Here is a 12,490-nt window from a genome sequence, read left to right on the forward strand (position 1 = left end):
TCCCACTTCCTTGCTAGCTTTTGGATGGGGGTTCTCAGTGTCTAAAGGACATCAGCATTCTTTGGCTTGTGGCCCTTTTCCTCTGTCTTCAAAGCCATTAATGGCAGGTCAAGTCCTCCTCACACTTTGAATCATTCTGACCTCCCCTTCTGCATCGTCTCTCCTTTCTTGTCTTCTTTCACCAATCTCTGACTCCAGCTTGAGCAGCTTCTGTCTTTAAGGTCTCAAATGATTAGACTGAGCATACTCAGATAATCCAAGATAATCTCTACATCTCAAGGTCCACAACCTTAAATAACCTACACAATCCTTTCAGAGCAGTACCCAGATTAGTGCCTGATTGAATAACCAGGGGAGGGGACCCTTAGGGGGAGGAGCATCTTTAAAATTCTGCCTACTGCAAACAGTCATAGGATTGTTGGAGAATTACATTAGTTAACACATGTAAAACCCCTAGAATTGTGCCTGGCATGTAACACAGAATCTGTGCCAAACAGCCACTGACTCAAGGTTATTGGACATGATTAAAAGTCCTAACTGGCTTGGGAACATAGCACTGAATTAATCCAGTGGTTTCTTTCCTATGAAAGAAACCCTGGATAGGACACTGGTGATGCATCCCACTGGTATGTGCATCAATTCTGTTTGTAAGGGAATATTTCTCTGAAGTTCTTGGTTGCCATCAGATTATGATCCATGTCAAGATTATGCTCCTTGGAGGGCTGCATGCCTGCACACACACATGCACACACATACACACACTCAAACACTTCTTAATTACATAAAAATGCTTCCAAAAGGTGAAAAGATGATATAAAGAAGTTAATTTTTGGGGCGCCTGGGTGGCGCAGTCGGTTAAGCGTCCGACTTCAGCCAGGTCACGATCTTGCGGTCCGTGAGTTCGAGCCCCGCGTCAGGCTCTGGGCTGATGGCTCAGAGCCTGGAGCCTGCTTCCGATTCTGTGTCTCCCTCTCTCTCTGCCCCTCCCCCGTTCATGCTCTGTCTCTCTCTGTCCCAAAAATAAAAATAAAAAACGTTGAAGAAAAAAAAAAAAGTTAATTTTTGTGTTTTTCACACAAAAAAGGTTTTTTTGTATGTTTTTTTAGACATAAGTGTCCCTTTTCAAAAATCTATTGATAAAATTTGGGGAGAGTAAGATGTCAGTAGAGTTCAGGCCAATCTTGGCCCATCGTTAATCTTGTTCTTGCGCTCTTGACACTTCATCAGCACATAGGATCAAGTGCTTATTTTTAAGACCTCCATCTTATAAAAGATCAGAATGTATACAAGCTTCAGACTTGAAAAACACAGATTTTATTAATAGAGTCAAGAAAAATGCTAAAATTAAAGATGTATAGGCATAACTTCTGCTTTATTTATATTTATTTTTTGTGATTATGTGTAAATAAGACATAAATAAGAAAATGTTTTTTTGGAACTGTTTTTTAAAAATTATTTTACTTATTTTTGAGAGAGAGAGAGAGAGTGTGTGTGTGTGTGTGTGTGTGTGTAAGCAGGGGAGGGGCAGAGAGAGAGGGAGACACAAAATCCAAAGCAGTCTCCATACTCTGACCTGTTAGCACAGAGCCCGACACAGGCCTCAAACTCATGTACCATGAAATCATGACCTGAGCCAGAAGCAGAAGCTTAACCAACTGAGCCACCCAAGCCCCCCTTTTTTTGAGCTCTTAAACAAACAAACAAACAAACAAACAAACAAACAAACAAAATGAGCACTGACAGATGTATAGGAGGATGTCCACAAAACTATGGCATGAACTCTGACCTCACAAGGGTTACAGTGTAATGGAGAAAATATAATTGACACACATGAAGCAAGTAATACTTCAATCTAAGCTTTTATTTTAGGGCTTTTGTGTGTGTGTGTGTGTGTGTGTGTGCCAAGTGGTATTAGCCCAGCTCAAACTAGCCTGAGCAAAATAGCAAAATCATCGTCTCACAGGCATGGCCTCTGAAATGTAAGGGTAGAGCCAACTGCAGGAATCTCATAGAATTATGAGACTTGAATAGCAAAGGGACCAAACTCTGTTTCTCAACTGTAATCTGACCTTCAATTTGTCTGTTGGCTTCATTCTCTTAGGCTTCTCCATATCTGCCTATGGACACAAGACTTCTAGCATCTCTGAGGTCATAACCTGTGGTTTATAATCCAAAGGGAAAGAGAAAGCTGCTCTCCCATCTCAATTCTTAGAAAGGAGACCAATTTGCTTGTTTGGGTCATCTGCTTACCCCTTGGACCAATACTGGGTTTAGGGTGATGCAATACTATTCTTTCCCTATGTCCCCTGTTGTGGCCACAAGAGGTAGAATTGTATAATTGGCAGAGTCACTAGCAGCAAAAGGGATAAGAAGATGCACCCTAGGAGGTGCAGGTGAGGACAATGCCACAAAACTTGGATGAAAAGATACTGAAGGAACAAAAACAACAGATAACCACTAAATACATTTACTAATACTGTATTATACTATTCTACACAGTCAGTGGATGTGGTAGGCAGAATAATGGGCCCCCAAAGATGTGTTAAAAGATAAACTGAGGCCAATCAAAAATTTTAAGAGTTTATTTGAGCAAAAATCGATTCCAATTGGGCAGTGCCATACCAGAAGTCGGTTAGGAACACTCCACTGATGGGAGCTCAGACAGAGATTTCAGAGAGAAATGGTAGAAGCAAAGTAAGGAAAATATTGATTGGCGGTGGCTTAAGCCTAGTTGTCTAGTTATGATTTGGTTGCCCTTAGTATTTTGATCCCATAACCTTGAGGCATTTGTAGGCGCAGATTTTGGTTTGCTGACGTAGGCCACCACAGCATCAGAGCCATCCCAGTCTGATGGCCTCCATGTTTAATTACTTTAACAAATATTCACTTCTAAATTCCCAGAATCTATCAAAATACTGTGTTACATAGCAAGGGAGCATTAAATTTACAGATGGAATTAAGTTTTCTAATCAGAGAATCTTTAAAAAGAATTTTTTTAAGTTTCTTTATTTTGAGAGAGAGAAAGCACAAGTGGGAGAGGGGCAGAAAGAGAGGTGAGAGGGAGAATTCCATGCAGGCTCCGTGCTGCCAGCACAGACAGAGCCCAATGTTGGGCTTGAACCCCTGAACTATGAGACTGTGACCTGAACCAAAGTTGGATGCTTAACCAACTGAGCCACCTAGGCGCTCCTCAGAGAATCTTAAAATAAGGACATGTTCCCGGATTACTGAGGTGCCCAGTGTAATCACAATGGCCCTTATATGTAGAAGATGGTGACAGAGAAGTTAGAGTCAGAGAGAAAGTGTCAGTGGTGGAGGCCAAGAGCCAAGGAAGGCAGGCAGATTCTTGAAGCTGGAAAAGGAATGAAAATGAGTTCTCCCATCCAGGAGTCGAGCCTGCTAACACCTTGACTTTAGCCCAGTGAGACCAGTTTTAGACTTCTGACCTTCAGACTGTAAGATAACAAATTTCTGTTTTTCAAGTCACAGAGTCTATGGAAATTTGTTCCAGCACTAATAGGAAACCATGACAGTGCTGGAGGCTGTAGAGTCACTTAGGCCTGAATCTGAATCTAAATCTGTCTTCTCACACTCAGCTGTGTGACTTCAGGAAGGTGGCCTTCCTGAACAACAGCTTTCTAATCTGTAAAACCGAGGCTATTCATATTTGACTTACACGGTTTTTATTAAACGTTAAATGGGATCACATATGTAAAGCACATAATTGGTTCCTATTATCACCATCATGCTATTCAGTCCTCAAAAGAAACCTATAAGCTATCTATATCATGCATCATCTCCATTTTAAAGATGAAAAAACTGAGGTTCAAGAATGTAAAGCAACATCACCTGGCTAATAGGGAAAACTTCCAATTCCGCTTTTAATTTACGGTCCGCAATCTAATTTCAGAGAACTCCAGAGGGACTCCCAGAGTAGGTGCCGAAATCCTTCTCAGCTGCCTTGTGCTAACTGAATGTTCTACTTATTTACTTATTCTCCAGGATATTCAAGAATATGAGTGATGGTGTGTGTGTGTGTGTGTGTGTGTGTGTGTGTGTGTGTTGTGGTGGGGGTGGGAGGTTGGAGATAGCAGTAGTCATCAATGGTCAACATAAGCAAAGATGCAGAATTGGGAATAAACCATGATCACTGATCCTAGATTCATAGAGGTTTTAGAGTTTAAAGCAGATTACGCAAATTCTTAGGCTTTCGGCCAACCTGGTCTACCCATGTATTTAAAACCAAACAAGGAAAACAAAACAAACTATATCAAAAACTGAGTAAGAATGCATTTAGATACGTTTTAGATGTTACGGTGTGTCATTGTCCCCACATTCCTTTTTCATTTCACCCGGCCAATTGGCACATTTATCTGAAACTTGCAAGACACAGGTTTCAACTTTTGGCTGAAAGTGACCTTATAGAGTCTGTTATTTAAAATAAGACCGAAGTAGGTTAAGTGCCTGGCTTATAGAAACATGGCTAGATTATGGTAGTCATGACTTCTGATCAAGTGGGGAGAATTATTAAGCTGTCCCACAGGCAGATGAGGCCAAATAATGTAAGGTTAGGATATGTTCTTAAGTACTGCAAAAAGCGTATGTTTTGCAATGGTGGTTTGGCAATGAGATGCAGGTTCAAGGCAGGTGATGACAGGATCCATATCCATACAGTAGGAAGACAGCTAGACGTATTCCTATTTAGATAGATAATATAAGACAGTGAGTAGTCACAGTGGTACACCACAAATGAGTTACAGGTGTACAGAGAAATTGATCCCCATAGTTTTCTAGGGAAAACTGGGTGGCCCTGAGCCTAGAAAATTCCCTGGGCTGGTTAACACTGTGAGGACAACCTTATTTGATTGGCAGGTGTTATACAAATGCTGCATTTTATCCATTGTTAGATTCCTATTTTTTCACATTTGACATCTCAGCAATCACAATGCACATTGCATCAGATGGCTTCTTATAGTGACAGGTAGCCAGGCAGCAGCTGTGACCCAGTTATTTTTGTTAGTGCATGCATGAACTTGGTCACAGCTGATCAGCACTTCTACTGAGTTATGGGTATTGTTGGCTGTATACTTACTATATTTAACTGCCATGTAAAGTGTCTTTAGAAAGATTATGCTTTGACTTGGCCTAACAAAAGTTACTAGGTATGGAAATAGAACAATGGGTATCAGTAAGGCAATTATGGCTCATTGGAGTAATGACCAAAAATCCATGTTTTCTTACAAAACAACCCAATAATTTACAGTTCCTAAAAATAGGTAGATGGCCTTGAGTAGATAAAACAAAAAGGTAACTTATTCTGGTTTAAGGTTGGAATAATTGCCAAATCGCTCAGAATATAAGAATGAAACCTATAAAGATGAGAGAGCAGGTTTTGAGACACAACAACTTTTGTTAAGACATCAAACATCACTTTGTCAGAAACACCCTGCTACTTTTGAGTAGAAGTTACTGAATTTTCATCAGTGGCTGAGAAAACGAATTAGTGAGTTTAGTCAAGTAAGAAATGGTGACAAACCTTGATATTCTTTGACAACCATTGAAATCAATCTGTAAGTGTTAAAGTCAATAAAAGTGCATGGATTATTTGATATTGCTGATCTGTATCACGTGGGGAGAAAGGTTGGGAAACACTGGAATACATAATAAATTCTACAGGGGCTTTAAGAAAGAATTTTAGGATGGATCAAGGATGAAAAGATGTGAAATTTCAGCCAAAAACAACTTGAAAAATGTCCAGACTCATTCATAAACAATGAAAATAAAATGAGATATTTTACAACGCACTAAGTTCTAGGATTTTTCTCTCTTTTAGACTTCTCTCTCATGCTCCTCACTTACCTCCTTTTTTTTTCTTTTTATCCCCCTCCTTCTCATCCTCTGTCTCTCTCTCATTGTCCCCTTCCTTCTCCAACCCTCCTCACACTCTTCTCTCAGGAAGAGACGTGTAGTAACGATATGCTGTTGCTTGTTTTCCTGCCAACTTGGATGTCCCTGGGTCTCAGTCTCCAACCTAAGTGGTTCATCAGTGGTGTGGAATTTTTCTGGATGGACAGTTCAGAGGAATTCTGGCACCTGCTGTTGTAACAATAGTTTGTAGCCTCCTCCAATCCCCAGCCTATCTTCTGAGTACCCTTCTCTAACTGTCAGCATGTTCACTGCTCTTGTCTCTTTCCGGCTTTGAAAAGAATTCTAGATCTGGCTGCAGGAAATATAGGTTGAAGTCCCATTCTGCCACCTGTGAAACCTTGGGAAACAATTTAAACTCTCCAAGCGGTAGCTACTGTGTTTGTAATATGGTGACATCTCTCTCTCTCTCACCTGCCTGCTTGTCAGACTGTAGTGAGGATCAAACAAATGCGTGAGAAGGGTCAAAGTTTCTATGAAGAGTAAAGCCTGAATTAAGTCTGAATATATATTATTGTTTCATTGCTATAATAACATCTCACTTAGTTAACATAGTTGGACAGTTTACTAACAAATTAAATTGTATTAACATATACATTTAAAAATTTCTGGAGGTAAAACTACACATCTTTATTTGGCTATTAGAATTTGAGCAAGTGTATCAATTACCTATATTCCTTTTAATTTGATTATTTAAAGTTTTGGCAGGTATAGTAATTAGTTGCTGCTAATTAGTTTGTTCTCACAAACTACCCCTTCCCCAACACACACAAATTCCCAATGTCCTACTACAAGCAAATATTTATTTAGCTTACATTTCTCAAGGGTTAGTGGTGGGTTGGCCAGTCTAGGCTGGGCTCAGCTGAGGTGGTTCCGCTGTGCTCCAAGTGTCTTTTGTTGTGTTTCTGGGACCAGCAGGCTAGCCCAAGCACATTCTTCTCAAGGCAGTGGCAGAAATGCAAGACAACACGCAGAAATACAAGCTCATTAAGGCCTAGACTTGGAACAGGCATGCTATTATTTCTGCCCTACTTTATTGACTAAAACAAGTTACATGGCTGAACTAGGTGTCAAGGAGTGGAGAAATAACACACCTGATTTTCATTATTTGTGGTAGTTATGGTCTGTAAAGTCACCATGAATACTGCTTTAGTAAATACAGAACCACTGCTCCCAGGGGAAATATCAGTTAGGTTCCTGTGAGCCTCTGATAACATTTGCATCAACAGATCGATACATAACCTTGTTTAATGTGTTTCTTATTTTTTCAACGTTTATTTATTTTTGGGACAGAGAGAGACAGAGCATGAACAGGGGAGGGTCAGAGAGAGAGGGAGACACAGAATCGGAAACAGGCTCCAGGCTCTGAGCCATCAGCCCAGAGCCCGACGCGGGGCTCGAACTCCCGGACTGCGAGATCGTGACCTGGCTGAAGTCGGACGCTTAACCGACTGCGCCACCCAGGCGCCCCGTATGTGTTTCTTTTTAAAGACACCTCACCTGATATACATTGTTGAATCATTAACATCAAACTCCTGGCCGACAGCACCATAACTCATGCCTGAAGGAACAAATCTAACACATGTATTTTTGGTATAAGGCACATCACAGCCCTCTTGTGTTTGGGAACATCAGACAGAATGTCTGTACAATGCTTGGGGCCATATATACACTGAAAGCATCAATAAAAAGTGCAAAAATGCAAAAAAAAAAAAAAAGGCACTAAATAGACTGCAAAAAGGACACTTGTTTCTAGGATGAGACCTGAAACAAGAAGGCAGAATATTGCCTGTTCACTCTCAGCTGGGAACTCAAGTTTTTTGCCACTACACATGTCTGCAAATAACTGTGGGAGTATTAATTTGGGGGACACAAATAATGTTAGCAGGTAGGCAGATTCAAAGTGCAGAATCCATGAATAATGGGGATCAACGCTACTTTGTCCTTTAGTGGAAAAATTTTAAAGGAGGTAGATGAAGGGAGAGTTAAAAAAAATAGGGCCTATAATGCCTAATCTTGAGATCCATCTCAGATGTATTGAATCAAATCTGCATTTCAGACCTCCAGATGTTTTTGTATGCACATTCAAGTCTGAAAAGTACTTCCCTTTAATATGATGATAGGTACATTCATGCCAGAGAGTGGAAGTTAAACCCTACAAAAATTAGGGCCCTAGTGCAGAATTGTTATGAGTCTAAAAGTTTGGGGCATACAGGAACAACCTTTTTAAGGTGAAGAGTAACTTATTTCATCTTGCAACTCCTATAATGGAAAAGAGGCAGAGTAATTGGGCCTCTTTGGCTTTTCGAGAGCAGCATATGTGACCCTGGAAATTACAGCTATAACACATTTATTGGGTAACATGGACGGCTGACGGTTTGAGGGGGTCCCTGAGCAAGACAGTGCTCTGCAGCAAGTCCGTGCGGAAAGGCCAGCTGCCTTGCTGTTTGGCCCTATGTCTCAGCAGATCCAGGGGTACTAGAGATGTCCATGGTGAGTGAGTAAGGGTGTATGTGGAGTCTTAGGTAACCCTAACAGGAGAATCACAGGGAAGAACCTCAGGGCTCTGGAGCAAGGCCATTCACTAACAGCAGGCCATTTGAAAAGCAGCCCTGGCATGCCACTGAAAGCCTGGCCATAAAACTCAAGTATGATGCAACTATAGCTGCTTATCATGAGCTGGACATTTCAGACTTACCAACTCACTCTAGGGGGGTTTAACAGCAATCTGTCAGATGGATAAGGAGAAAGAGGAATCAAAGTTTTGGAAATTCCTTGGAGGTCAAACATCGGTGTCCAGAATATGAGTGGGAAAGTTGGAAGTTCTTCGAGAAAGGCAAACTCAGCGCAATAAAATTATTCCTTTTTTTCACTCGTAAAAGCTCCTCTCCCTGAATGCCTTCTATTGGGAGCAGAGTGGTAAATGCACTCTACCCCAAGTCAGATCTCTGGAGTTATCATTGACAATTTAGGCTCACCAAAGGGATATCCTATTAAAATGGTTTCTATTTAATTTGTGCCTCCTTCTCCATCTCTGTGGTTTATTGCCTTAATTCTCTCATCATTTCACCCTTGCAAATATCCTCCATTATTGACAAATTAAGTTTCTGCATATCTGATGATTCTCTTCATTCCTCAAGTATTTATCGAGCATCTATTATGTATCAGGCACTAGGGTAGGCTTTGGGGAAACAATGTGTGAAGAATTTAAAAAGACACTCCTGCAAGCCTCATGGAATTTACAGGCTGGTGGAAGGGAGATATGAAAATCCTGCTTAAAAGCCTTCAGTGGTTCCCTGCTGTTTACAGAGTGAAGCCCAGATGTCTTGATGGGACTGTCCGTCCTTACCCCTCCAGCATCACCTCCAACCAAAGCCCTTCAATCTTGCAGGCTCTGCAGCCACAGTGCACACTTCACTTCTTCTGAGCATAATCAGATATGCAGAAACTTAATTTGTCAATAATGTAGGAAATTGCAAGAGTGAAATGAGAGAATTAAGGCAATAACCATGGAGATGGAGAACGAGGCACAGATTAAACAGAAACCGTTTTAAGAGGGTATCCCTTTGGTGAGCCGAAACTGTCAAATCCAGAGATTTGACCTGGGGTAGAGTGCATATTACATTTCAAGGGCCCTCTCCAGCTTTACACCTTTTGCAGGGAACCTCTGGACACACCTCCCCTCTTTAGCTGCACGTCTCTTCAGTTCCACATCTCATGCTACCACTATCATATATGTATCATACTTCGTTGCGATTTTTCATTCTTCTGCCCACCTCTTCTACTCTACGGTGAGTGCAGTGTCTGATTCATAATAGGTGCTTGACATTTCTTTCATAAATAACTAAATAGGTATATAGAAAGCAACCCCCTCCCCCCTCCCCCCGACACACACACACACACACACACACACACACACACACTCTGCAATAGCAGATAAGGCTAACATATCACCTCTGCACCGTGGCAAAGGAGCTTTTGGGACTTGACTACTGGGCATTCACTGGCCTTCAGGCCTCCTGATGCATGGCAATCCCGTTGTTCGCTCTTAGAATAGGACTCAGTGGCGCGCCCCCTAGCGCCTCCAGCTGAAGCTGCAGGAACGGGAGGGCGCCCGCGAGCATGAGGTCCCAGGCCCGCGCAAGGCGCAGGCGTAGCACGCGAGCGCTAGGCTTGGATGGGAACAGTCCAAGTGAGAGGGGAGCTAGCTGTGGATTCAGATTCTTTTTCCTTTTTCAGTACGGAGGTGGCTTCTCTTCTCTTCTCCGATTGTATCTTAATTTAAAATGTAAGACTTGAGTGTGGCTCTTCAGGGAAGGAGAAAAGCACTAGAGTGTTTTGTCAAGCTGTTTTTCGTTCTTCAGCACCCCTCCCTGGGGGGGTGGAGGAGGGTTGGACGGTCCCAGGTCAGAGCGCGCGGGGGCGGAAGCGGCGGCGGCTGCTGCTGTCAGAGCTGGAGAGGGGCCGGGCGGAGCGGCCATGGAGGGTCAGCGTTGGCTGCCGCTGGAGGCCAATCCCGAGGTGTGCGCTGCTTGGATCTCGGCTTGAGGCCGCGGGCATGGGCGGAGGGAAGCGGGATGCCGCGGCTAGTCCAGAGCAGTTTGTTTCTATAAATTGTGTTCTCTGTTCCGTTTTCAGGTCACCAACCAGGTGAGTGAGGTGTCTGTCGCTGGGGACCCCGGAGCCCTCCCTGCCTGCACCTCTGATCTTCCTAGGAATCTGGAATTAGATTCAGTGAGGGCCCCTCTTGCTCTGCTTCATACGGGTGTGCCCCCTTTACGGCCGTATCCCTACCACCTAATTCCTGGAGATGCTCCCGGCTGTGTCAGCCCTTCCTCTGGGGCCATTCCCCTGTCATCCTGGGGTCTGGGTCTGAGGCTTGTGGCACATTGACCCTGTATTCCTATTTCTCTTCCCTCTTCGTTTTGCCTCCTGCTAGTGCCAATTCCATAATTTCCCAACTCCTGTACCTTCTGGGTGACTAATTTGTCTACACTACCTGACTCCAAGCTTTGAAAACTCGCCCACCCAGTCCTTGTAATTTCATCCACCGCCTGCACTATGAAATCATCTTCCAATCATCTTCTCTTGCTCCATCAAGTCACTTGTCTTCCCTGCCACGCCCCCTTTCTCTTCCAGTCCCTTAAAACTGGAATTTAGTTGTTTCTATACCATAGAAAGCTCAGTATAATAGTTCCCACACCATTCTTGGCCCACCTACAAACACTTCAAGTTCGTCTGGGTATTGAAGGTTCAAGTTTGGGGTGGGAAACGAGAACATCTCCCAGCCACTCCATTAAAAGTTATTGTGCTACCAGGTATAAAATTTGATTTGCTCAGGTGTATTTTATCTTAACCTGTTTTAAATTCTCATCAGCTCATTTACTTTTTATGGCCCTTTTAGCTTGTCATCTGATGTACGTTCCCGCCCCCCCCCATAATTTTCCTTTTCATCAAGGAATAATGATTCATCACATACTTGATTTTTGGTTTTCAAAGCTTGTAGAAAAATTCCTTATATACAGAAAGTAGATAGAAACGCTTTATCTTAATGTTGACAGTAAATCTTTCATCTTATGCAGTTTATTTTATGTTTTTGAAATGACTCTGGAACTCTTATCTCTTTAGTAATCCTGAGATGTACAAAACTTAAAACCCTGCATATATCTTTTATATTGTGCTTTAGATGGCATTCTCTATATGTATGTTAATTTTCTTTTGTTTCCCCCTTTTGAAATTTGCTGTTCATTTTTTCCTTAAAATAGTTTCACCCCTTTGTAAAGAGAGAAAAATCTTTAGGCTGAAGAAATCATTTGCACCTTCTGATTTAGTCCATAGGGGAGACCTAATCCAAAGCTATTTTTATACCTTTGTGAAAAATCAAATCAATTTACCATATATCTGAACTTTGTTCTTTTCCGTTGATCTTTGTGTCTGTTCTTTTCCCGATACCACATTGTTTTGATTATCGTAGTTTGGTAGTAAATCTTGAAATCAAATAGTATGAATCCTCCCACTTTGTTCATTTTGAAATTGTTTTAGTTACTTTGCCTTCCCATATAAATTTTAGAATCGACTTGTCAAGTTGTACAAAAAAATCATGGTTTTGATGGTAAATGTGTCTAAATATATAGATTTAGTTTGGGGAAAACTAATATCTTAACAATATTGAGTCTTGTATTCCATTAAGATAGTATATCTCATCATTTGCTTAGGTCTTTGATTTCACTCAACAGTGTTTTGTAGTTTCAGCGTATAGTTCTTGCATGTATTTTGTTAGATTTATACCTAAATATTTGTTACTATTGTAAATGACACTGTTTTAAAATTACAATTTCTAATTGTCCATTGCTATGTGTAGAAATATAGTTGATTTTTATATGACGGCTTGTATCGTACTACCCTGCCAAATGCGCTTATTCTGGTGGCTTTTTTGTCGATGTTTTGGGATTTTTGTATATAGACAATCATATTCTGTGTGAATAGACTGTTTTTTACTTCTTCCTTTTCAATCTGTGTGCTTTTTATTTCTTTTTCTTTTTTGCATTCGTTGGGACCTTTAATA

At 41.5% G+C, this 12,490-nt stretch overlaps 1 protein-coding gene across 3 annotated transcripts in view; it reads left to right on the forward strand.

Annotated features, from left to right (window-relative positions):
- The window catches only part of UCHL3 (ubiquitin C-terminal hydrolase L3), a 102,696-nt gene that overhangs the window by 49,040 nt on the left and 41,166 nt on the right, over positions 1-12,490 (forward strand). For 2 of the 3 annotated variants that reach the window (XM_043580540.1, XM_043580557.1), the window contains exons 1-2: positions 10,324-10,446; positions 10,564-10,575. The exons of the other annotated variant lie outside the window; for it this stretch is intronic. In XM_043580540.1, the coding sequence (XP_043436475.1) occupies positions 10,405-10,446; positions 10,564-10,575 (54 nt within the window). In that variant the 5' untranslated portion in view covers positions 10,324-10,404. Of the gene's footprint in view, positions 1-10,323; positions 10,447-10,563; positions 10,576-12,490 lie in introns of those variants that run through there. 3 annotated transcript variants of the gene reach the window in all.

The sequence above is a fragment of the Prionailurus bengalensis genome, chromosome A1 (genome assembly GCF_016509475.1).
Source record: "Prionailurus bengalensis isolate Pbe53 chromosome A1, Fcat_Pben_1.1_paternal_pri, whole genome shotgun sequence".
In the NCBI taxonomy this organism is placed as follows: domain Eukaryota; kingdom Metazoa; phylum Chordata; class Mammalia; order Carnivora; family Felidae; genus Prionailurus; species Prionailurus bengalensis.